Here is a 26,526-nt window from a genome sequence, read left to right as displayed (position 1 = left end):
TATTTGAAGGGGTAAATTCCAGGACCCTCGAATTCTCTCGGTGGACTTCCACATAAACAGGTCTGCAAACATCTGGCCCCAGTGAACAGTATCCTGTGGAGGCCGCAACACTCCGGTGCACAGCTGCATTTCTACCCCACAGCCCCAGCTCCCGCGCGCAACTTTGCAACTCACAGTCCCGCCAGGAGGCCTATTTACTCTGCTCGTTTGGCGGAAGAATCCCGCGCGCTAGGGCAGTTACTCTTAACCGTCTCCTCCCCCTTTCCGCGCTCTGGCCACGCCCATTTGCGTCCAGGCCCCGCCCCCTACCACTCTCCCTATGGCCCGTAAAGAAGTCCCGGCCGGACCGCTGCACTCCCCCGCGCGCATTCGTGCGCCGCCCGAGGCTGGCTAAGGAGTCGGCGGCCATTTTGTTCTTCTCGTGGTTCCAGTGGGGAGAGAAGGAGGAAGCAGGGAGCGGGGCGGTTGGGGGAAACCCGCCGCGGCTGCTACAACTGCCGCTGCCACCACCGCCTCGGTGCTCGTGGCGTGGGGGAGGAGGCGTGAGTCCCGGGCGCGAGCCGCCGGCGGCGCCGCTACGGGAGGGTCGGCGGTGGGAAGGCGATGGCGGATATAGATAAACTCAACATCGACAGCATCATCCAACGGCTGCTGGAAGGTGAAGGGGGCGGCGGGCGAGCTGAGATGAGGCTGGTGGCTGGGGGGGTGCGGCGGAGTTGGGAGGCCGGTTGGGCTTGCAGCGCCGAGGGGAGTGAGCCCGCGAGTGGACCCTCGGGCCCCGGGCTGCTGCGGGTGGGAGGCCGGCCGGGGTCCCGCAGTTGGCCCAACCCGCAGACCCTCCCGGCTCCGCTCATTCATTGGACTAGGGTGCAGCCTTTCTTCTGGCCGTGAAATTTTAAAATTCTCCCCACCCCCACGTTTCCGGTTCGTACCCCCTGGTTCCCCACACGCCGGACCATTCTTTGGAGGAGAGAAGGTTGGGGACCCCGGTCCTAACTGCAGGCACGTTCCGTACTTTCTAGTTACTCGCCCTCTTGGAAAGCAATTTGATGAGGTAGCGTTTCACCGGGTTGGAGGGCTCCTTTCTTGTCTTCCTTGTTTTTATACTTTTCGTGGGGTTGGTATCGGGAGGGTTAGTGGCCAGCGTTGGGACATCTCAAAAGGGGCTGCTGAAACCCATCTCCTGCGCTCCCAAATACTCGCTTTTTTAAGTTTTTTTTTGTCCTCACGACGTCTCCGCGCTCTTTTCTGAACTTGCATCTGAAGTTGAAACCAGCGATGATGACAGTTACGATCTTTCCAATGTACTTGGCTCTGTGTTGAGCGCTTGGTGTTCATCTAATAAATTACAATCATAATGATAGCAAGCGCTTCTAGGGCGCTGGTTACTGTGTCCGGCATTTTTTGAGCACTTCATATAGATTTCACTTAATTCTCCCAACAACCTTGCGAGGTTATTTCCCCCTCTCTTTCAGAGCAAAATAAGACACGGGTGAATCACTTGGCCAAGGTCACACAGTGACAGATTTCAAACCCAGGTAGCCCCGAGCTAGAGCTCTTTCAAGTAAACCTGTGCGTGAAGGAAGGAGGTGTCCAGTGGTTAAATGAGGGTTAAAATACAGCTTTAGTTTTGGCTGGCCCAAAACCGGCGAGGTGCCTGGCAATTGATGCATCGTGATGTTGGGGACGGAAGTTCCGATTTTAAAGAGGGACGCGGAAGTGAACTGTCCCCCTACCCTTGGGGTTCCAGAGCGGGTCTGCTAATTGTTCGAAACTTGGGGAGAATTCGAATCCCTTTGTTCATTTGGGCACTAGATAACGTAGATTTAACTGAGTTTTAACTCTTCTCTTTTTTTGCTTTTATGTTCTAAGTATTGGGCTGTACGTGCTGTGAGATAGGTTCAACAGCAGGATGCACAGTTGCACAGCTCTGGTTTTTGCAGATCTGTTGAATAAGTCATTAAAATGCAGCTCCTGAAAATACCTTAATCTGGGTTTTTATCCTTTTATACTTTGAAAAGAAAAACTCACTGAGTTCCTGAAATGCTCTTGAAGTGTTGCTGCCATTCGTGGGTGAAAACCTTGTCATTCATTCAGTACCTGGCATTTATTATAAGAAAAAAATACTTTTTATACTAGTTAATACAGTTCTTTGATTTATATGAGGCAACAGTGAAGCAGAGATAGATTAAAACGGTTTGCAATCTGTGGGTTAGAAACAGAATTTTAAGTTCATTTAAACCTTGTTAAGTTCTGAGTTGCCCAGAAGTTAATATAAAGTAGTGCATTTTAATACCTCAGGAATAGGCTAGCTGCACAATATAGTGCTTAAATTCTTTTTTTGTTGTTTTTTTCTCATCGACGTTCAATTGGCAAAGAAATTGATGACCCGTTAAGGGTATATATATGTGTATATATCTCCAAGTTAGAAGATACTGGTTTTGTGATTTGGGGGAGGTTTTGTTTGTTTAAGATTTTATTTATTTCTAGAAAGGAAAAGAGGGGTAGAAACACCAAGTGTGGTTGCTTCATGCTCCCCCTACTGGAGACCTGGCCTGCAACTCAGGCATGTGCCCTGACTGGAATCGAACCCAGCGGCCCTTTGCTTCTCAGTCCAGCACTCAATCCAGTGAGCTGCACCAGCCAGGGCTAAATTTTGTGATTTTTGTAATGCCCCCAAAACCTTTTTCTCTAAAAAACTTTAATTAAGATTTCAGTATATTTGAAAGTGGCAATATTTAGTTTTGTGATCTTGTTAGAATTTTTTACATGTTCAGAATTGTCTTTTAGAGTGGAGGACTGTGTAAGTCCGTTGAGAAGTAGCACAGTGATTGCACTAAAAAAGCAACACGAAAGTGAAGTCTTGCCTGGGCCTGGTGACTCAGTTCACGAGAGTGTCCCCAGTACGCCAAGGCTGCGGGTTCACTCACTGGTCAGGGCACATACAAGAAGCAGCCAGTGAATGCATAGGTAAGTGGATCAACAAATCTACGTTTTTCTCTTTCAAATTAATAAACTAAAAAATGTAAAAAGGGAAGTCTTGGCCTGGCTCTTGCAGCTCAGTTGGAGCATTGTCCGTAACTGGAAGGTTGTGGGTTCAATCCCGGGTCCAGGCGTGTACAGGAAGCAGCCAGTCACACTGTTTCTCCCTCCCTGTCTAAAAGCAGTGAAAAAGTGTCCTAAGGTGAGGATAAAAAAGTCAGTCTACAACATGTTCAGGTCTGTAGTCAGTGCAGCTTTGTAGTTCTTTTCTAAACTGTTCTTCTTTAAGCAAAGTATCACTTGTGCAGCCCATCTTGGAAGTTCTTATCCAAGATCCACCTTGATGATAAAACCTAAAGGTTGTTTTTCCTTCATATAACTAAGGTTAGATTATTTAAATTCTGCAGAGTAAAACTTGGCAGGTTTAGAGAGAAAATAAGCCAGCTGTTGATTTGGTCTAATATTCCTACTCTGTTAGAGAAAAGTGACGTTTGGTTTTACTTTGTAGACGACCTTGTTCAGGGAGCTAGCACTTTTCTTGCATAGCTGGCAGTTGTAACTTATTTTCACATCCTAATTTGCAAGAAGCATCTTTGTTCTGAAGATGGCTATTGTCAAACTGCAAGACTGCCAGGCTCTGCGGAGTTGCTTGGCTTGCTTTAGCAATTTAAATATGGCCTCTGCCCTGGCCCTTAGAAATCCTTTACTAATTGAATTCTCTGATGTGTAAGAGGTCATCTGAAGATAGATACTTGGAAACTAGTAACCCATGCATTTAGCATTTTGGTGTAATATGAAACATGTTTACATTCTAATACTAGGAAGACAGTGTCCCTGGTCGTGAAGAGAATAAAGGTCAAACAATGGCAAAAAAAAAAAAAAGTTCTTAAAAGTGTTGACCAAGGAAGACAAAAGTAATCTTTCCTGATGACACTTCTGCAATTTTTTTTCTTTACATTTTAGGTAATTTTAACAAGTAGAAGCTTTACTTGGGATCAACTATCATAGGGCATTTTGTTAATGAAAATAAAGTTGTTACTAATTGCCTTACTGAACAAGAAGTCTCTTGTGAGCCCTGCTCTCTTCCCTCCTGCACATCAGTTGTATGCTGCATCCTTTCCCACGGGGTAAGGCAGGGAAGCTCTGTTGGAGACAGGAGCCGAGTTTGCACGGGTCCTAAACCACAGAAGGGGAAGGTTACTCGTACCCCTGGCCTGACAGTAGCAGGAGGCCAGGCTTTCCTTTTCCAGCTGGGGAAGTGGAGATGGTGCTGGGCCTTGCATTAGTAACCCATCTCTGTGGTAGAGGTTAATGAAATGTTGTCTTTGAAACTGCAGCACTATAATGACCTGCAGCCTGTTCTGCAAAAGCATGTGCCAGTCCGTCCATTTGAACAGGTGAGGATTACTGATCTTGAAGCAGGGAAATAATATTATACAGACTTGATCATTTCACTGAGTTTACAGTCAAGGCTATTAATAGACTTTAAAGATTGCAATGTGCGGGAGATAATATTCTGATGTGAATTGATTTGTAGGTGAGGAAACTAGAAAGCCTAACTCGAGGAATAAGGAATGATTCCATTTCTTTGGAGTTTACAGAATTGTGAGGCAAATTTTTGTTTTAGGATGAGACCCCTGTATCAAAAGCACTTGAGAACAGGTGATTTCCTTGGGAGGCTCTAGGAAAGTACCTGTGGTCTCCACTGCTCTAGGGTGTGCCGGCACCTCGCGTCTCAGGGTGTGGGTATCACTGATCCGAAGGCTTACGACAATGAAAACTACTGGGATTAGACTTGACTCAGATGTTGAGTCTGATCAGTAGTTTTTTTCAAAATGGGTTGTTAGGCTTTGGGAACTTAAACGTTTTTCAATAAATTGGCTTCACTATTGGTGTAGAATACTCAAGAAACTTTATTTTGAGCAGTGGGCAGTGTTTTGCAGCTGTATTCTGACCACTTTGAGAAAGTTAGTTTCACATTTAAGTGCCCAAAGGCTAATGTTAGCAGCCAAGAAAACCAAAATAGCGATGTGTGGTGTGAAAACAATTAAGGTGGTCAAAAAATATTACAGAAGTCTTTGTGCTGGTGATTGCAATGAAACCAAGAGACTCTTTATAACGTTTGATCTTTGTAACCTTTTTTTTTTTTTTTTTTTTTTTTGTAGAAAAATAAGTTGTGGGAAAGTTTTAGTGTTGTAAATCACTGTTTTTGGTTTGAGATCTAATTTTTCTAAATTTGTCAACTATTATAAGGTTATTCTATCACTGAAATGAATATATGTGGCATAATCTTAAGATTACCACCTACTTTAATAGGATTATTTTAAAACAGCAAATCTCTTGGTTTATTTTTATACTGGTCGTGCCAATCAGATTTTAAAACTTCATTATATTGGTGCCCCTTTTTTGTGTGTTGCTGTTCCTTTAATAACAACCTATCAAAACAGTTAAGGGACATTTAATTGAGGGGCAAGAAGAGTATTTTTTCATTCCTTCATAAATAATCCCAAAGTCATCTTTTTAAAAAATTATTTTTGCATTAGTGCATTTTTTCCATTACCACTTATCTCTCCTGTATTCTCTTCCCTCTCCCCCCACTGCAGTCGCCGGCCACACTGGTTTTCACATCCATGAGTTCTCTTTTTTTTTTTTTTTTCTTCTCCTCCATCAACTCCCTCCTTCTACCAGCTCTCCAGCCCCCAACCCCGAAGTCATCTTAAATTTCCTTCCATACTTCCCTCCTCTTTTCTTTCTTCTCTTCTCTTTTTTCTTTCTCTTTCTTCCTTTTTCTTTTCTTTCTCCTCTCTCTTTGTTTCTTTCTGATAATACAAAATTTTCATTGTTAACAAGGGTCCTGATGATTCCAGGTTTCAATGAAAAGTGTGGTTTCAGGATGCACTTTTAACCTTCATTGTATCTGGTGATATATACAATAAAATTGAATTACAAATAATGTAATTGGACCAAAAAAATTCCTTATATAACTATTAATAGATACCTAAACCCAATGCAGTTTTTTTTTTTTTAAAGATTTTATTTATTTATTTTTAGAGAGGGAAGGGAGGGAGAAAGAGAGAGAAAGAAATATCAATATGCGGTTGCTGGGGACCGTGGCCTGCAACTCAGGCATGTGCCCTGACTGGGAATCGAACCTGTGATGCTTTGGTTCGCAGCTCTCACTCATTCCACTGAGCTACGCCAGCCAGAGCTTCCAATATGGTTTTAAAAGTACTTTTCTTGTACTTGATTCGGTATCCACATACTCTGCATCTGAATGGATTCCTGGATTTTATTTCCTTTTTTTGTGTGACATTCTCCACATACATACTATTAGCTGCTGCCTTGGGGGTTGGGCGTCTTTTGTTAGGCCCACGTAGCTTCCAGAAACGCCTCGCTCTGCGCTTCTAGACGGCTGTGGCTTGTCCTTGTGTTCCTTCCATGGCTTTCTTATCTGCCTCGCTGGTTGCCCGGCTGTCAGAAAAGTTAGTGTTGCTTGTGAGAGAAAGCCATAATCACCAATAACATTCTTTATTGTTTCAAGATTTTATCAGTTTTCGAATAAAATTTCGTGGAAGTTTATCATGAAATCAGTGATTTGCCAGATAAATTGGTAAGCTTGTACAGAACAATCTTGGCTGTTAACAGCTGTGGTACATTTTTCTGAATCAACATGTCTAGCCAGATGAAGAAAAGCTTTTACTCAAAAGTCATATGCAAAAGATCTGAGGTGAATGAGAAACACTGGAGAACGGAACTTGCATTCATTGGAATGTTTTGGATTCCGCTGGCAGAAGTTGAAATAATTTGGTATGTGCAACTTGAATTACTCAGGAGGACACTCCAAGGTGACCGTATGGATTTCCCATGGAAGGGGCTCGTTTGTAAGGTTTTTCCCACTGTGCACAGAGCACAGTGAGGGCTCTACACCTCAAAGTGGGTGTTGCTGCTGTTTGTTGAGCAGAACTGTACTATTTGCATTTTTCTTTATAGCTAACAGATAAAATACAGTCAAGCCTGTGTCTTTAGTGCCCTTTTTAATGGCATTGAAATGTCCTCAAGGTGAACTTTTACCTCTATAATCTTCATGGAGGGATAGTTCTCCTAGTTATAGTACTTACAACAACCTGCAGTCACCTCGTTCATCTTATTTTCTGTGTCTTGCTTCTTGTGAGCTTCTTGAGAAAAAGTACAAGATTCTTATCTAGCGTGTTGCCAGGGTCAGGTGCCCAGCAACTATTTTGTTGAAGGTTGAAGCATGGTGAGTAAGTATTGATAGTCTTAACAGATTGCATGGTGTAGTTCTTACCTAATGCTTCCCATTTATAAGCATGCCTTATCTTGTATCCCATAGCAATTTTTTTCTTGGGAAGTAATGACTATATATTGAGGTTTCGGTTAGTTTGTCCTATAAAAACTCCATTGGTTTGAAAATTTCATGAAGAACAAATTCTTACTGGGGAGGGTGGTATGGTAGAAGCATCACTGGACCAAGACTCGATGTCCTCCTTACAAGCTCTGACCTTAGACCAAGTCGCTGAACCTCTCCCAGGCTGTAATGTGGAGAAGCGGCAGCGCTGGCCTCGTGGGGTTGTCGGGGCTGACTGGCAGCGTAAAGCCCCTTAGCGCAGCCCAGCACCTGGGACGTGCTCCGCAAATGCTACCCACAACTAATAAAGAATTCTGCGTGATGGACAGTGAAAATAGGGAAGTAGATATTTATGCTGTTGGCTGATATGGTCATTTTTTTAAAAGAAACAACAGTGCTCACCCATCTTGAGAGCTTTACCTTCTGTTAGACACATTATCATCAACTTGAAATTTAAGAGTAACCCTGTATTTTCATAACTAGGAAAATAGTAAAGCCGGATGGAAAATACATGTGTAGTCTGGAATGTGTGTTTAGTTCTAATGCCACAAGTCAACAGTGCTCAGGGATGTATCCGAACTTCGTTGATGCAGCAGATTTTGTGAGCCTGCCATGGACCGGCCATGAGCATGTACACTGAAGAGCAGGTGGTGTGTTACTGGGGTTTGCGTTCCGCCCGGGGGTCCAGGTGAAGAGGTAGAAGCGAACCTACAATTATAATACAAGGTACAGTGTCTCCTTGTCTGGCTGCTGAGAGCGTTTCAGAAGCATAATGCAGGCTCGTGAGGCGAGGAGACAGTTAGGAGAGCCTTGAAGGATGGGCAGGTATTTGCCAGTTGGTAGAAGATGGTGTTGAGGCAGAATTTCTGTTTTTGTGATTTTATCCTTGAGCTAATTATAGGGAGCTCTGAGACCATGCTGTTTTTTCAGTGAGCAGAGTTCTTCACATATAAAATACACTGCTTTGTTCTGGGAAAACACCTTAAGAATAATTTTTTCATTGTTAGTAGTATTTCTTTTTACTAATCTCTGTATGCACCCCCACTCAGGACAAACAGGGTAAGAACCAAAACTACCATAAACTACATCTATCACTCGATAGCGTTCTTGTAAACAGGATAGCCTGCCGTCTGTGGGTGTAAGTCAGGTCTTATGTAGTCTGAAAGACTTAGAGTGGGTTCTTCATTCAGAAATGTGGGGCTCTGCTGAAAACTATTCCGGTTGAAACCAGAAGCTTCTAAGGAGGCTCCTGTAAACCAAAAATGAAATTTTCTGCTGGGCATTCTGCCCAAGTTTCTGGCTGACTTGTGGTAAAATCACTAATGACTGGGGTTTTCTGCCCATTGAATCGGGGATCACACCGTCTTTCCAACCCAGAGTGTTTCTTGAGTTCGCTGTGCTATGTGTGTGTGGAGAGAAAAAAAATTACTGTGGGAAAATAATTTTTTGTTGCCCAGTTGTTACTGTATTATATATGCATTTGTTTTGGGTCCTCCCCCAAAGGTTGTCATTACTATGCTTTCTATTTAATTGGTTCCCATCTCATAATGTTTTGATCAGAGACTGGCTGGTCACTTGGCTCAGTTACATATTTTGGAGTATAATGGGGTGATTTGCCCAAGGTTATAGAGCCAGTACAGAAAGTTGGGCCTTCCAGCACCCAGTGCAGCGCCCTCTCTCAGCAGTTTCTGCTCTTGTGTGTTTCAGGAATTTGATCCTTCCCGGGTGTCCGCCTTTCTTCGTTATTTTTCATTGGGGCCGGGGACACCCTCTACACGGTTTAATTTCTACTCAAAACTTGTTTCTTGGGAAACTTCAGGGTTTCACTGACTATTCAGGCTGATGGATGGATTTGCCTAGGACAGCATTTTTCAAACCCAGGCACAGCCTTTTTAAATGTGGAAAAGAAATCCTTAAACATCAGGGTTCTGTGCTTGTAATTTTTATTACTCTGTAGTGTTGTTTAGGTACTTAGGGAACAAAGCTAGATACAAAACAATTAAACCTATTGTTCTTATTTGGCTATTAGGTCAAATGATTTTATCATTTGAATACAAACAAAGCCTCGAAAACCAATAAAATTTAAGTTAGCAACATTGATTTAATCTGATGGATTTTGTGGTTTTACTAAAAAGTAAGTCACTTTTTACTTTTTATTGGGTTGAACAGTAGAAGGATGCAGGCTTACGTTCTGTATTTAGTCTGGCCCTGTGTGTTCGCTTCAGTTCTAACTCAGAGTGCCTGCTTTCATAAGTCTTTTGTGAAGACTTAGTTGGGTTACACGTTGAGGATGATCAACCCCCCCCCCCCCCCCCCATATTTAACCAGGCCCTGCCAGTAAGCAGGCCACTTCTTAGGTGTAAAATTAAGGTAAATTTAGCAAATGTGTTCTATTTAATCTGTCTAATCTGTTACAACTGGGGTCAAAACAAAACTTCATTTCCTTCTACCTACGGGCTGATAAGATGCACTGTTACAGGGCCAGGGGAGGCCTTGTGCTTCATTTTGATAGTGAGTGGGACGCCGAGTGCTCTGATGTGGTTCCTCGTGAGTCTGGGACGCCTGGTGCTGGGCCTTTTCTCACTCGTTATCTGTTCGCATTACTAGGAAGCCTTTCTTACAGCACAAGCTGACATCCTCTGCCCTTGGAAGCGTGATTACATTTAAAGGTGCAGGCCCAGAAACTGCACGGCCACATAAGTACAGTGAGCTTACAGTGTGTCTTAGTTGAAGTGAAAACACTTGAATTTTTTGCACATATTAAATCTGGGGCCCTTGAGGAGACTCCCAAGGTCATCTGATGAAAAACACTAATTTAGGGGAGGGGAGTCTGAGCAATTCTGTTCTCGTATTCTAAAACAGAATTCTTAGACCCAGCTCAGTAACGTGACGATCTCTCAAATCTTCTGCTGTACAAGTACTGATTCGTTTATAAGGCTGGAGAGGAGAAGACAAGCCGGGAGGGGAAGGGAAAGAGCCGGCCTGGTGGGCGGGCTGGAGGTGAACAGTGCCGGGTGTGTGGCGTGGGTGCAGACCTGAGGCCTGGAGCCACAGGGAGTCTGATTCCAGCGAGTCCTTTCTGGTAGTCCTCACACACAGTCTGTCCTGGACAGTCTTAACTCGGTGTAGGAGGTGGCCACTGGGTAAGCTCTGAGATCCTGGCTCAGATTTAAGACTAGAATTACGCACTAAAACCGTGTACTTTACAAGTGCCCTAAAAATAAAGCCAGCCAAGAAGCTAGCTAGTTAAACGTTTGTTTGTTTGTTTGTTTGTCCCTTTATCTAAAATATCTTTTCAGATATTTACAATGTTTATGTTCAGTTGTATTTTGACTGTATTTGACTGACTGGGGTTTTCCTCCCCCGCAGTGCGAGGGTCCAAGCCTGGAAAGAACGTCCAGCTGCAGGAGAATGAAATCAGGGGGCTGTGCCTGAAGTCCCGGGAGATCTTTCTCAGCCAGCCCATCCTACTAGAACTGGAAGCACCACTCAAAATATGTGGTGAGTCTCTGCACGCTAGCAGTTCTCTTTGGTCACGTGCTGGAGAGTGAGTGACTCAAGGATATATAGATGACCTCGTACTAGCTAGCAGAATCATTTACTATTTATGCATAACCTGGAATCACTTAAAATTAAGTCAAACAAGTGTAGCTCTAGAATAAATGCTTCTAATGGGCTTAGTTTATTTAGCTGTGCTTTAAATGTTCTAAAAATCATTGCGGAAGGAAAGAAATGAAGCAGAATGGAGAGCTAAGTAAAGGTCTGAACTGTGTGAATATATAGAAATTACATACAAGCTCTAAGTAGAGCTGGTTATTCCTAAAAATAGACCTTCTTCCTTGCTGCTGCTTTATAGTTCTACTTTTTCTACACGATAGCACATAATCTGTGTAAAAACCTCAACTTTTATTTGAGGAATGCTGTATATTCTAGCATATTTGACTACACCAAGAAAGCTTGTGTGCATGTTTTTAAAGTAAACGCTCCTTGGCACTGTCTCGTTGGGGGGACTGAAAGCCGATAGAGTGCGTTGATGGGTGTTGCGCATTTGTGTCCTTGCTCCCCCGGGGCCAGCGCTCACTGGAGGTGCAGCCGTTCTGCTGACACCACACCCCGAGGCCGAGCTGTCGGAGAGCTGACACTGATCGCTGGCCTGGAAGGAGAACGGTGTTACTTGGCAAGAAGGCCTGCCTAGGCATGGATAATGCTTTCCACAAAATAAATTCTTTATTAGTTGAGTTTTGTGTGAGATTCTGGACATGTACTTAAAATTTTTAGTAAGCTCAATTGAACTAAGATTAGAACTTAGTGGTAGCTGTCAGATTTTAACTCCCTATTAGAGGGCATGCCACTGTGCAGTGAATGTCTAAGGAATATCTTTCCAAAGCTTTGTTAATGAACTGTAAGTATGAAGATACTGTGTAACAAGATCTTTGCTTCTAGGTGACATCCATGGGCAATACTATGATTTGCTTCGACTTTTTGAGTACGGTGGCTTCCCACCGGAAAGCAACTACCTGTTCCTTGGGGACTACGTGGACAGGGGGAAGCAGTCCCTGGAGACCATCTGCCTCTTACTGGCCTACAAAATCAAGTATCCCGAGAACTTTTTTCTTCTTAGAGGAAACCACGAATGTGCCAGCATCAATAGGATTTATGGATTTTATGATGAGTGTAAGTACTTCTGTATCTGAGGAAAGGTTACTTAAATTTTGAGATACTCGGTCATGAACTGACAGTTCTGCCATGAGGGTGTGTGAGTTTAGGTGCAGCATTATGATCTCTCATTTCCTACTTCATTAACTTGTTTTTACAGAGTTGTACGACCATCACCACAGCCCCGCCCCCCCCCCACACACACACACAGGCAAGCACCAATCTGTTTGCGTCTCTATAGATTTGCCTTTCCTAGACACTTTGTGTAAATGGAACCTTGCAGTGTACAAATAATTACTTTTTGAAATTTGTAATGTTGTAGCTTTTTTCCTTCTGGCACATTTGCACATAGGAAAAATGGCAGTTACTATCCTAAAATGTGCTAAAATACAAAAACTTGTTTAAAAAAATTTATTTGTTTTATATACTGTGGCCCATTTTGGCTTGTTTAGTTGAAGGTGCAGGTTGAGTTGATAGTTGAAAGAAACAAGATTCTTATAGTTTAAAAACACCAGTTTTGGCAGAATTTTTTGCTGTTGCTATTTAAGTGAAATGTTTTTTTTTTTTAAGTTTTGAACCCTTACCTCCACCCTCCTTTTGTGCGCGTTTCTGCAGGAGAGGGCTCGGTCTGGGAGGAGGGGAGGGTAAGGAGTTTTGAGTTAGTAACACCTGCCAGTGTGACTAACAGTAAAACATCGTCATTCTCGCCCTCCCCTAGAATGCACAGTCGGCCCTTGAACCACACGGGTTTGAGCCGCGCGGAGCCACTTCCCCTTGGATTTAAAATTGTCAGCAGTGTGTGGGGAGGGCTGACTTATGTTACATGCGGCTTTTCAACTGTGTGGGGAATCGGGGCCCCTGACCCTCCTGTTTTAAGAATCAGCTGTGGCCATAACCTGTTTTCTTGGGGTGTGGTGTTTTTCCACCTGTTTCACACAGGTATGGTCAGCTGGCTTTGTATTTGCTCGCTCTGGGGTCTTGACACCTAGCTAAAAGTGAGGTGGGAGGGATGACCAAGGAGAAGTCTGGGTTCACTGCTCCTTAGATGGTGAAACGAGAAGCAAGCATTGTTTTAGATACTTGTTAGAGGTGCTACATTTTAGAACAGGTTAAGAAAGGGTTTTTCCTACATAGCTGTTAGCAAGTACTTTGAAGTTTTCATCGAAGTTCAAATCCAAACGGTCACTTTGTTGTGCCATATACCCTGGTGTGAGAATATTAGCTACATCATCTTCAGTTTCTGTGTAATGCAGAAGCCTTTAAAATGACTTAGAAGGTCAACATTGGTTTGGTGGTCAAGACTCAATTATTGGTCTTATAGGCAAGCTGCTCCCCCTCCTTCTTGGCCCCCTCGCCCCCAATCCATCAGGCAGGTATAATTTGCCACCCAGTCTGTTTGTGGTCATAAAGGTGTCCTTGGCATAAGTGGCTTTGACCTTCATTTTTTCCAGTATGGAAGGGTACAGGATACCAGGGCATCCCAACAATTTGGCTTTCCTCAGCCACTTTGGACAGATTTGTACTTTCAAGGTTTGTGAGTAGGTCTGTAACTTGGAACAGACCTCTCCTGTGGGAACAGCATCATCAAGGCATGCTGCTGTGTGAACCCCGCTCTGGCTGCAGAGGCCATGGACCCACGGGCTGGTGAGGCCATCACGACCGCCCTGGACCGCCGTTTTTATGGGGCGCACTCTGAGCATTCATGCGGTGTTCGGGACAGGTTCCCTGGAGTGCCTGCAGTGAGCGGTCTGCGTTTCCCTGCAGTCCTGCCTGCTGCTCAGGTGTTTAGGGGCTGGTACCTGTAGGCTGCTGGGGGTGGGGTGAGGTAGGTGGGTGAGAGCTCGCGGCAGCTTCCCCAGAAGGAGGTTGGTGGTGGCACGTGTGTGCGTTGTTCACAGTTGCCTTGAGAAATAGGAGCTGCTTCCTTCCGGGTTGAGATTGGACAAAACAGACTAGGTTCCAGACAGTTGGTGCTGCCAAATAGTCACTGAGGTTCAGTGGTAGTCCTTGATCATGGTAAATGGACATCTGATTTCAGGCTTCTGTGGACTTTTAAAATGTTTCATGTGAAAATATAAATTGTTGCTTATAGATCAAATATCTCCAAGTATATATATAATATTAACCTCTTCAGGGGATTTTAATAAAAGCTTAGTTTTTGTATACTTAAAGGGGGTCACCAGAACCTTGCTTTGGGGGAAATTGTCCTGAGAGAATGAATCTATGGAACACCAGTCTCTTTTTAACCATCCTAAAATTTTCACAGGTAAAAGAAGATACAACATTAAGCTATGGAAAACTTTCACAGACTGCTTTAACTGTTTACCGATAGCAGCCATCGTGGATGAGAAGATATTTTGCTGTCACGGAGGTATGCGGCTGGTCTGAGTTCCAGCGGAACTGCAGGGCTTGGGGTCCCTGTGAAGGGCCGGCTCGGGCACCCCTGAGTCACGGCTGGGCTGGCTGTGGTCCGGTGACTCGCTCTCGCCGATCGTGGGTCCGCAGCGGCACATCTGGGGTTGTTTGGGTACAAGTCTGAAGTAAGCAGTCGAGTCGTTACAGAGAATTCTGGACTCGGTAACAGTTTGATTTGAAAACAGAACAGAAAGTATTTTAAATATAAAATGAACAGCATTTAATATGCTGTACTGTAGATCTTCTAGAACACTGAAAATGTGGGTAGTCTTTTTCTTGGTTTGTTTTTGAGCCTCTTTCAGAAGATTTCCTGACCTGAATTTTAAAAAAGTTAACTCTGCTTTGCTCAGTGGTTATGCTTTGTATAATGTAACTAAAATAGTGATTGCAAAGGGGATTTCTTTTTGTCTGTGGCCATAAAATCAAAGAACCACGATATATTTTAATAAAGTCATTATCCTTGTTCTCCAGTACTTAAACTGGTTTGGTAGAGTTGGGCATGTAATTCTTTTTTTTTTTTTTTTTCTTTTTAAGATTTTATTTATTTATTTATTTATTTATTTATTTATTAAGATTTTATTTATTTATTTTTAGAGAGGGAAGGGAGGAAGATAGAGAGAAACATCAATGTGCGGTTGCTGGGGGTTATCGCCTGCAACCCAGGAATGTACCCTGGCTGGGAATCGAACCTGGGACACTAGATTTTATTTATTTTTAGAGAAAGAGGATAGAAGGGAGAGAAATCGATGTGTGAGAGAAACAGATTGTTTGCCTCTCTCACGCCCCGAACTGGGCACCTCACCTGCAACCCAAGCACATGCCCTGGCTGGGAATCGAACCATCAGTCTTTCCATTTAAAGATTTTATTTATTTTTAGAGAGAAGGGAAAGGAGGGAGAAAGGGCGAGAAATATCTACGTGTGGCTGCCTCTAGTGCACCCCCTACTGGGGACCTGGCCCATAACCCATGTGCCCTAATGGAATTGAACCAGTGACTCTTTGATTCACAGGCCAGAATTCAACCCACTGAGCCACACCGGCCAGGGCTGGACATTTGACTTTAACACAGCTGAGAGTCACCCACTCAGCTAAGCTGGTCTGGTCCTTTGGACAACACATGTTTCCTAGAAAGCTGCATCACCCCTGAGCATCTGTAGCCTCTATGCCTAGTAATTATAAATGGTCAGTAATAAAATTGAAAATGTACAGTTTTTGTTATTGTCATGACTGGGGAGGCTCTCAGAGGACTGGAGCAGTAGTTTTTAAGTCAAATTTTAATTTGCTAGGACTCTGTACGTTGAAGTAACTGTTTCCGCATAGTGTGCCCACAGATTAGTACGTGTAACAAACTTCAGTGCTTATTTAGTATTTTTTAAACCAAAGCCTAATAAGAAAACATACCCACAGATTTAATTTGCCTTCATGTTGAGAGTCGTTGAGCCTCTGCGTACAAAACAAAACTGTTGAAGTGCCACTTTAAAGTTGTTTTCTGCCTCTCCCCCTTCCCCCCATTTAATAGGTTTATCACCAGATCTTCAATCTATGGAGCAGATTCGGCGAATTATGCGACCAACTGATGTACCAGATCAAGGTCTTCTTTGTGATCTTTTGTGGTCTGACCCCGATAAAGATGTCTTAGGCTGGGGTGAAAATGACAGAGGAGTGTCCTTCACATTTGGTGCAGAAGTGGTTGCAAAATTTCTCCATAAGCATGATTTGGATCTTATATGTAGAGCCCATCAGGTATTGATTTTGAATTTTACATGTACACTTACGCGCATGTGTGTGAGCACAGATTCTCCTTGTTGATTTTGGTGGGTAGGTATTGCTAATTTTTACAACGTGTCTCTGGAGGTTGACCTGCAGGATGTCAGGCTCAATGGGAAACTGAAGAATGGTTGTACTCACCTAAAATTTGCACCTACTTACGCTGAAAACATTCTCTCTCGAAGGTGGTTGAAGATGGATATGAATTTTTTGCAAAGAGGCAGTTGGTCACTCTGTTCTCTGCACCCAATTACTGCGGAGAGTTTGACAATGCAGGTGCCATGATGAGTGTGGACGAAACACTAATGTGCTCTTTTCAGGTAGAGGATGTTTTCAACACCGTTTCCTTTTATTGTGTCTGGATTTTACTGAGTAAATTGCTACTTTCTGCCTGCTGTTAATTTATGTTAAATAGACTAAATGTTTATTTTTTTTAACTATTGTTTATACTAGTTCAGTCATGAGTAGACCCCTTTCAGAGGAAAAAATCTTCATAGAACCTTTCCTGCAGTGTCAAATGTAACTGTTCTTGCATTATTTAAATAGGAAAAAAAACCCAGCCAATACATTAGCTCTTAGTGCTGTGGCTTCTTTACTATAAACCTAAAGCCACAGCGTCACTGTAACAGCTAACGTTAAATCACCCCTTGCACGTGAGGATGGCCCTCGCTGCCGTGCACCAGAGGTGCCGTGATTACGCCTCCCGCCGCTCCTCTCCGGTGCACTGCTCCCCCGCCTCCGATTCCCCCGCCGTCGTTGGGCCTTCACTCGGCACAGCGGCACCGTGTGCCCAGAGTCTGCTTCTCGGTCTTTTTCTCATTCGCTTGTGTCAGACATGGATAACTTCAGACCAGCCCGGTCATGAACACAGAGCCAGTGAGTTCACGTGGCAGTCATTAAACAGATTAAAATAATTTTTCTTACACCAGTTACCAGGAGAACTTGTCCCAGAGGTTGTAGGAGGATCCCCTAGGTGGCTGCTAAACGCTGTTCTGTAACACCTTCTCTCCCTGTGTCAGAAGGCTTAGCCTAAAATCAGTCACTTTTTTTCCAGATAGTATTTATCTATTCATCATAGCATTTATTACCAAAATGTTTACTTGTCAGCTTGGTTCTGGGCTCTTGGGGCTTTCAAAGTTGTTGGGCAGTTTTTTAGTCAAAACCTTTCTGAACAAAAGTTTGAATGAGATTTAAGGGATCTTAAGAGGTCTTGGGGTTGCGTCTGTTTCCTAAAATGCCCTGTCTTCTGTATCTTTGCAGATATTAAAGCCTGCAGAGAAAAAGAAGCCGAATGCCACGAGACCCGTAACACCTCCAAGGGGTATGATCACAAAGCAAGCAAAGAAATAGATGTCATTTTGACACTGCCTGGTTGGGTCTTGTAACATAGAGTATATAACCTTCATTTTTAAAACTGTAATGTGTATTGGTCAGCTTGCTCAAATAGTGTTTGTGGGGCCCTCCCTTCCATTTTTGAGTTAATGAATGGCATTTGCTGGTTATAACAGCAAATGAAAGACTTCACTCCCAAGAAAAAGATGTTTTGTTTTTTGTAATTCTTTCTTTTGCAAACAAATCTAATGATAGTGTTAAAGCTGTACACGCCAGGACAGTTTATTCTGTCTAAGGGGTGAGTGTATAATGATCCCTTTTTTTAATTTAGTGTACAACCCATGAATAATGTAAATGCTCGTTTTCTTTAGGATATAAAGAGAGCCCTAGGGTGCTCAATCTGTACATGTTATTGTCATAAATGCATCCTGTTGATACAAACCACTGTGAACATTTTTTTTTTTAATTTTAAGAATTTGTTTCAAAGGGATTGCTTATTTCTCATTGTCTGGTCATGTACGAACTGGTTTTTATAGCTCTCAACAACATTAGGAGTAACCTTCAACCTTGCCAGCGTCACTGGTATGATGTATATTTAATTAAAGCACACTTTCCTCTACCGTATACTTAAAATGACGATTAAAGCCATTATTTTAAATGTTTGTGACTCTTTCCTAAAGCCAAAGTTTCTGTTGGAAATGTGTTTTGACACAACCCCCCCAAGTACAAGGCGGTATGGCTGTGTACCTGGGCCACCTTGAGGATTCGAAACCAGGTTTTTGAGTTTGAATAGCAATTAGTAACATAGTGCAGTTTAAGCTATTAATGATTAAAGTTAATAACATTTTGTACAATTTCCATATAGTCTATTCATTAAGTAATCTTTTTACAGTTGGATCAGGCCTGAACTCGTCCATTCAGAAAGCTCCAAATTATAGAAACAATACTGTTCTATACGAGTGACCGATTATGCTTTCTTTGGCCTACATTCTTTATTCTGCGGTGAAGTTGAGTCTTAAAAGTCAAAACAAAGGAACTAACTTACAGTCCACCAGTTTATACAGAATTTACATTATCTGTGACTTTTTTTAACTACGATCTGTTAAAAAGAAATCTGTTTGAACAGATGACCATGTACAATACCATGTGATGGAAGTGAATTCAGACTTATTAAATGGCAAACTTGTTAAATCCTCTCAGTGTCTATTTATCAGCATAGCGCACACAGGAGAAGTGTTGATGGCATATGGAATAGAGTTTAATGAATAAATTGCTCTGGAAATCACACAATTTCAATTTGAATTTGTCTTCCTTCAAAAAGTCTCTTTTCCCAAGATGGATTATAACATGGATGCTCATATTCTTTGAGTTCTAACCTGGGTTTGTGGAAAGACAAGGCCCTGGCCCAGTAGCTCAGTTGGTTTAGAGCATCATCCCAGCACACCAGGGTGGTGGGTTCCATCCCCAGTCGGCACGTAAAGAACCAACCAGTGGCTGCATCAGTGAGTGGGACAGCAAACCGATGTCTCCGTCTCAGTAAACCTTCTAGAGGGAGGGGCGTAGAGCTGGGGGTCTGCACGAGGGCGACGAGAGGAGGGTTTGGCGTCCTCACTGGTGGAGCTGTGACAACTCACAGGGGCCTACAACTCACTCGGCTTATTACACGCTCGGTAAACAGTTCTGAGATACCAGAGAACACTTACAAGATGTACGTCAGTGGCCGTGCAGAGTTACGTCAGGAAAACTCGGGGCATAGGCAGAGGTCAATTTTCACTTATCCTTGCTGGACTGTATCCGAGCTTCAGATGAAGAATGAAAATGAAGGTGTGCGATCGATGCCTTCAACCTTAGCCCGAGACTGAAGCCGTAAATACTTAAAATTCCTGGCGTCCCTGAGTTGGTGCATGATGGGGTGAGCACAAAGATTCCGTCTCATCAGCACAATCGCTTCAGTGGCCGCGGCAGGCATGGCCTTGGGATTTATTGCAAAGATCAGTAAATTACAATGACAGGCAGGCATTTTTGTCGTGAGGATTACGCTATTTTGTCAGTTACTTGAAATAATAAGAGCAAAAGTAGGTTTACGGTTCGTATGGAAAATACATTAAATAACAGGAATAAACAGTAAACCTACTTTTGCCCCACTCTTACATAGTATTAAATAAAGCATTTAGTTTGTTACTGAAGCTTGTAATCAAATAGCTTAAGAAAGCAATAATTATTGGGAAAATAGATCATTACCCGGATAAGTTTAGGAAGAACTTGGAGCTAACAAAGTTTATAAGAATCTTAAGGCAGAAAACTACTTGAACAACAATTAAAATTTTTTAAAAAAAATTTTAAGGCATGCAAATACTGAAAATTAATCTGTGGCAAGTCTCTTAAGTACTTCCAAAAACATTCAGAAATCATCTTGAGGCATTGCACAATACTTGAGGTGAAGGGATTGTGTACAGTTAAGTTGTCACCAGTTTTTTTTTTTTTACAAGTCTGGGGATTGGGAAAGACAATATCATGTTAATACTAGGACGCAGCCTTCAGTGGTTGGTAGGACCAGCCAGGGAGCGAGTCACCTCCCCCTGCCTTGGGGCAGAGTGTCCAGAGGGGCAGTAAAGTAACTTGGTCTGAGAAGGGACTGTTGCTGCCCAATGTCAAACTTTGGAAGATAAAACAATTACAACCATAAGACAGATTTTGGGGGGATAGATTTCAAATTCATTATTGCATCTCACCCAGTTCTCTAATAGTGATACTGGCTGAGCCCAAATGTTGAATTGTAATCTTGCAGCCAAGATGTGTATTTGGTGCAACTAGAAAACATTGAGGAGCCATTTGAAAATGCATATTCCTTTTTTTTTCCCTAGCCACTCAATTAGCCCAGTAGTAATATCATGTCACCCAGAGAGGACCAGCCCACACACCAGTTGTTTAGGGCTGGTGAACAGGAGAACAGTAACCAGTCATATTCTTGGGCAGACCAGCTGCTCGACCTTCCCAGCAAAACCCTGGCAAGTTAGGTAGGTGTGGCAGGAGAGCGGGTGGGACAAAGGACACTTGCTGAGGCTGGCAGAGAGGTTCATCTGCTGTCTGCTGGACATGTGCTCCTTCCCCAGCTCCAAGAGCCTTCAGAGGAGTCAAATCCCCTACCTTTTACCTACACAAAAGCACTTCTTTCCATATTTGACACCCCACCTACAAACGCCAGTAGTGCCAGTCCAGTTGGAATAGAGTGTACCCTCAAATCATCCCCTGCCCGGATCCAGTGTGGGTCAGGTTGGCCGGGGTTGCTCACCAGCTGGGTTCAGGTTGGTTTCAGGGCTGCCCCCCTGTTAGGACCACTGAGTTGCACCCAGGAGGAGGAAACCCCAGCAATCTGAAGATCTGCTGCAATGCAAACGCATTCGATGCACATTTTCGTCACCTTGAATGGTACATTTTTACAAGATGATTTTTTTTTAAGTCCATGGTCTTGTTCTGGTCATTACCATCTCATTCAAAACTCCAACCTGTGTCTTTGCGTTTATATAATCAAAGAGTTGAGGAAGTTGATCTGCCTTCTCTTCCCAACTCCAGAAACATGGGATGCCTCTAAGACCATGGCTATTTAAAACTTTTTTTGACAGATAAGAGAGAACCCTTCAAACAAAATTATACGAAAGGCATGCTATGTAAAATGAATAAAATCAGAACAGCTCTGTTAGAAGCAGAGGCTGAGGCCCGCCTGGCCCCCACCAGCATCAGCCCCCCAGGAGTAAAACCACTGCTCTAAGAGAAATGCTGCTGCTTCCAGGCCTGTGTGGTTAGACCAACACCAGTAAGCTGTCAGCACGACCTTTCTTCCGCTATGACGGCCTTCTCGCACTCGGTGAGGCCTGAGACCTAACTAGCTAAGAAATGCAATCGGAGTACTCTCCAAGTAGCAGGTCAATCAAGAAACCTCTTTCAGAGTTTCTTAGCCGGCCTTCCCTTCTCGGCATCGCGTTTTGGGACAGAGATCAGGAAAGTGTTCTGCACATCTCAACAGAACATCCTCCAGGAGACTGGACAACAATAAAATAATTTAAAAAAACAAATCCTCTAGGAGACCAGGGCTTTACATCGAGCGAGTGCCAGGGCCACTTTTTTGTTCTCTCGTGTGTGTGTCTGTAATTAGATGCCTCAAAGTGTTACCATTCTCTGTGTCACATATTTTATATGCTGTATATTTTTAGTATATTTCTTAAACGTATCTTAGTACAAAAAAATATATATAAAACACCCACGTGCCCGGACCTGGGTTAGGATAAAGAAGAGTACCAAAATCTCAGGAGCCCCTACATGCACCCCCCCAGTGACATACTCTTGAATTCGAAATGTATCATTTCCTTGCTTTTTTTTTTACTGCACGCATCCCCACACGGCCTGTTGTTAAATTTTGCCAATTTTGAATTTTATATAAAGAAACTATACTCCTATGTATTCTTCTGTGAAGAGTTTCAACATTTATTTTTTTTAGAGCTCCATGTTGGCATGTTCCATTCCTGTTTTAGGGGTTTGGGGGTGCAGTGGGGTGTGGGCCCTCCTTTCTGGCCTCCACTTTTTTCCCCCACCTTCAGCAGGTCCAACTTGACCCCCTGCCCCACTGCCCCGAGAGAGTTGTACAAATTACAGCGGAAGGTCTCCAGGGTTTTGTAGAAGCCTTTAAGGCACAAGTTCAAGGTTCTTATTTCCACTCTGTCTGGGGATCAGTCTGCTAAGCCCTTCCCTGTCAGCCCTGTAGTTTATTTTTTTCAAACGTAGTTTTTAGAGTTCATGCAGCCTTTCCACTGTGCTCATCGGGGGGCAGAGGGTCTTCAAGGTCTTTCTCCACACTTGGGTGTCTCCAAGCCTCTTAGCTCATTTCTGTTTCAATAGTTGATCTAATTAAGGTGACCCATTGACATGGTAAGTCGAATACACCACCACTTAAACCTAGACCCTTCAGAATTCGGGTGTCTGATTTCTCTCGAATGGTTTCATCTTCTGATCACGTTTCAAGCGGTAATTATTTTTTACTTTATGTTGTTTGAAGTTACTACCTGCAAGTCCTTTTAAGATCAGAGTTTGATGTACAAAGCAGTTTACTGGGTTTGTGCATTACTCCTGTTACTGGAAAAACCCATTAATTTGCTGTGCAATTTTCCTGCTATAAGGATTTATTGTACCACTTGGATTCTACACCAGGACCCAATGCGATGACCCAAACCAGAAGTGTATGGGTGCTGAGCAGCAGCAACACCCAACAAATATCCAAGTGTGGGCAGGGGCTGGATGCCCCTGGCCGTGAGGAAGAGAAACCCTGGCCCAAACAATAGTGAAACACACCGTCACTCAGAAACGGAGGTGTGCGTGTGGTGGCTGCTGGGGTGAGTGCCCCCGTGGCAGCCGGCCCAGTGGTCCCACCCCACGCTTTGCCCTCAGACCCGGAGCAGGGGTGCAGTCCCGGCCTGGTGTCCAGACTTTGACAGGAGAAGGGAGAGAGGCCGTCTCCTCCTGCAGGGGTCCTGGGAAGAACAAACTTCCCAAGGCCCCCCTCTGACTGCCCACCCCATCCCTGGGTCTCACTGGCCAGAGCTTGCAGCCACAGGCCCTTTGCTGACACACAGTGGCAGGGAGGGCCGGCGTCAGGTTTGGGCTGATCACCTGGGCAGAGAGAAGTGGGGGAGTCCGTCCTGGTTTGCCTCTGGACCAGTGTGGAGCCCATCTGGTGCGGCTTTGTCAGGCTGGCCAAGAGGGCTGACCCACGCCGTCCAGAGCAGTTTCCACGAGTGACCAGCAGGTGGAACAAGGCGATGCTGCTAGATCAGGCAGTGTGGGCTCTGCTCACTAACACGAGAATCAGAAGATGTTTCCAGGGTCCCCTGCCCTCCTCTTCCCAAGGTTACGTCTCACCCACTTCCGTCGGCAGGGAAGATTTCAGAGAACTGGAGAACCTGACCCACAAACATCAGCACCCACTGCTCCTGCCGCCGGCAGCGGAAGAGCCCGTTGAGAATCCGGTGTCTGGAGCGTGGTTTGGGGTCCAGCTCTGCCTCCTCCCTGCCGTGTGGCGTCGTGACCTCTCGGAGTCTGTCTTCTCTGCGATTTGGGGACAAGATGCTTCCACAGCGCGTGGCCCACAGTAAGGGGTGAAGAAAGGGGAGCTTTTGCATCCCATGTACCCAGCTGGGCCAGGGGGACTCTCGTGTGGCTCCATTGCCCCTCCCGCCACTGTCCCCTTTCTCTGCTCCATTGCCCTTTTCCCTACTCCCAGCGCCCCAGTCCACGCCACCGTGAGCTCTCGCCAGCACTTTCGTTTTCGCTGTCCTGACAACCCAGTCCCCACCCAGCAACCAGAGTTAGCTTTGTAAAATCAAACCACGTCAGTGGATGAATGGATACACAAAACGTGATGTGTCCCTTCGATGGAGTATTCAGCCATGAAAGGAATGGAGCCCTGACACCTGCTACAGCGCGGATGCACCTGGAAAGCGGGCTGAGCGAAAGCAGCCAGCACACGAGGCCACACAGTGTGCGACGTGTCCCTGATAGACAAACCCGCAGAGAGAGAAAGCACAGCAGCGGGTGCTCAGGGACAGAGGAGGTCAGGAGCGGGGAGTGACTGCTCACCGAACACAGGGTTTCCTTTCAGGTGGTGAAAACATTCTCAAACTGAATAATGGTAAAGGTTAAACACCACCACGAATGTAGTCAATGCCACCAGTTACATACTCTGTAATGGTTAAAATGGTCACATGTATTTTGCCACAATTTAAAAAGTCCGCCCTGGCTGGCGTAGCTCAGTGGATTGAGCGAGGGCTGGGAACCAAAGTGTCCCAGGTTCGATTCCCAGCCAGGGTACATTCCTGGGTTGCAGGCCATAACCCCCAGCAACCGCACATTGATGTTTCCCTCTCTCTCTCTCTCTCTCTCTCTCTCTGTATCTATCTCTCTCCCTTCCCTCCCTAAAAATAAATAAAAATAAAATCTTTAAAAAGTCCAATTGCGTCCCTCCTCCTGCTTAATACTCCCATGGCTTCTCCCACTTTTGCGTGAACTCTGCCCCTCTTATTGGCCTCTGCCCTCTGCTCGGACCTTACTTCTCACCTCCCTCTCCCCTCCTCCAGCGCCGTGTGCTGTAATTCTGCCTTTTGGTTTCCCACCAGGTCCAACGTGTTCCCGCCTCAGGCCCGTTGCACGCACTGTCACCCCCTCTGCTGAGAGGGTGTCCCCCTCTCTTCACGGCCAGCTCTCCACCCGCTCTCAGCGTTAACTCCCACGTCGCAGAGGGGCCTCCCCCACCACCCTGCTCTGGGGGGGCCTCACCTCTGTCCCTCCCACTCTTCTCAGCCACGACCCCCTGGTCATTCCTTTTATAATATTATAATTTGGTCTTTGGGTGCCTCTCTGCAGAGAGTGAGTTTGACGAGAGGAGGTGTCCACCTCTATTTCCTCATTGCCTAGTGTATAGTTGGTACTCAGAAACTATTTGCTACATGAACGAAAGATCAGCCAGGTAGCAAGGGAAAGAGACGGAGGCAGGATTTAAACCCAACTCCCTTCGATGCTACCTCCTGTGTTCTACTCTTCCACGTGATTCGGAACTGTGCGGCAGAAGTATGAGCCGAGCGTCAGAAACGGGGGTCAGAGGGAGCCACGGCCTTCTCACGGAGCTGCGTTATCACACATGGGCACGCGGGCCTTGTGCAGACACCCTCGTGTGGTCGTCACTGCTGTCAGTGACTCACAGCTGCTGGGGAAGGAACCTCTGGACCCAGACTGCAGATGCAACTCTGGGAAGTCCACGCCGAGCCCCTGCCTGGGCCTGGCCAAGCTCTCTTCTCCTCACTCCTGGTTGACACATTTTCCTAGAGCCAGGCAGGCTTTCACCCCAGGAAGGGAAGTGGTCCAGCTGCAAAGACTGCCCTGGAGGAACCAAAACTAGCAGAGGCCACCCTCTGTCTTCCTACTGGGCAAAGCCAGCCCTGGCCAGTGCCCTGGCCTGCTGGCGGTGGTTCTGGGCACCAGCACACCCAGACCCAAGGGCCGCGCTTCAAGCTTCCTCAGAAGGCCCCGTGACACCCAAAGTTGGGACATTCAGAAAACTCCTGGGGCCACAACAGACACACACTTAAGGGAACAGAGCCTACTACATGGTAAGACATGTGAAGAATGGGGGTAAGGGGGAACTCCCTGTGCAAAAGACCTGCGTTGGCATCGCCCAAACCAGGGAACAAATCCTTCCACAAAAGACGAAGCGTTCCTAATCTTTCTTGTGACATGGGCCCTCTTCTCAGGGCAATGTTTTAAATGCATAAAACAGAGCATATTAAATCACAAAAGACACCGTTATCCTAAACTGAAGTCATTGCATTATTTTTTTAATTAATAAAGTGATAAAGTAATGCACGAAATCCTTTGTGAATAGATGAAACTGTACGAACTAAGACTGGTTTAACAATTACTGTGATTTTCAAGTAGTGGTGATTGTAAATTATATTGTGAGATATTTACAAATAATCCTATATAGTGACTTGAAAACATCTGGGACTTTGATTGACATCGAAGTCCCCCCCCAACCCCTGCCGGGTGCTGCTGACACAGCTGGTGCCTACATCCCTAACTGGAGGGAATGGTGAATTTCAATTAGAGGTTAAAGAAGATAAAGATGTGATTCTTTTCCTCCTCATCCAAGGTTATAGACCCCTTAGATTCTTTCTTTTGCAAGTGACTCTGCCCTCAGGATTGTTGGCCTCTCCTCCCCAACTGAAATGGGAGCTCCCTGAGAACCAGCCTGCGCCTTCATCCTACACTAAGCGTTTAGAAAGGGCCTACTATGCATGAGGTATCCAGTACTAGTCGTACTGAGTCTCTTGGATTTTCTGGGCGGGCATTTGTGTTGATTGCGAATGACAGTGTTTCTCTTTTCCACCTTTGTACGTACCTCTTGTTTCTTGTCTTATTGCATTGGCTGGGATCTTCAGTTCAAAGTTGACTAGAAGGAGTGATGTG

At 44.7% G+C, this 26,526-nt stretch overlaps 1 protein-coding gene across 1 annotated transcript; it reads left to right on the top strand.

Annotated features, from left to right (window-relative positions):
• Positions 1-379: 379 nt before the first annotated feature.
• On the top strand, positions 380-18,807 carry PPP1CC (protein phosphatase 1 catalytic subunit gamma). The gene is made up of 8 exons (XM_028527338.2): positions 380-658; positions 10,718-10,849; positions 11,792-12,022; positions 14,271-14,375; positions 15,938-16,161; positions 16,371-16,505; positions 17,446-17,506; positions 18,410-18,807. The coding sequence occupies exons 1-8, from the start codon at positions 604-606 to the stop codon at positions 18,478-18,480; spliced, it is 1,014 nt and encodes a 337-aa protein (XP_028383139.1). The 5' UTR covers positions 380-603; the 3' UTR covers positions 18,481-18,807.
• Positions 18,808-26,526: the final 7,719 nt, after the last annotated feature.

Source organism: Phyllostomus discolor, chromosome 13 (assembly GCF_004126475.2).
Source record: "Phyllostomus discolor isolate MPI-MPIP mPhyDis1 chromosome 13, mPhyDis1.pri.v3, whole genome shotgun sequence".
In the NCBI taxonomy this organism is placed as follows: domain Eukaryota; kingdom Metazoa; phylum Chordata; class Mammalia; order Chiroptera; family Phyllostomidae; genus Phyllostomus; species Phyllostomus discolor.
The sequence above is the reverse complement of the archived record's forward strand: the minus strand, read 5'-3'. Positions and strand labels throughout refer to the sequence as shown.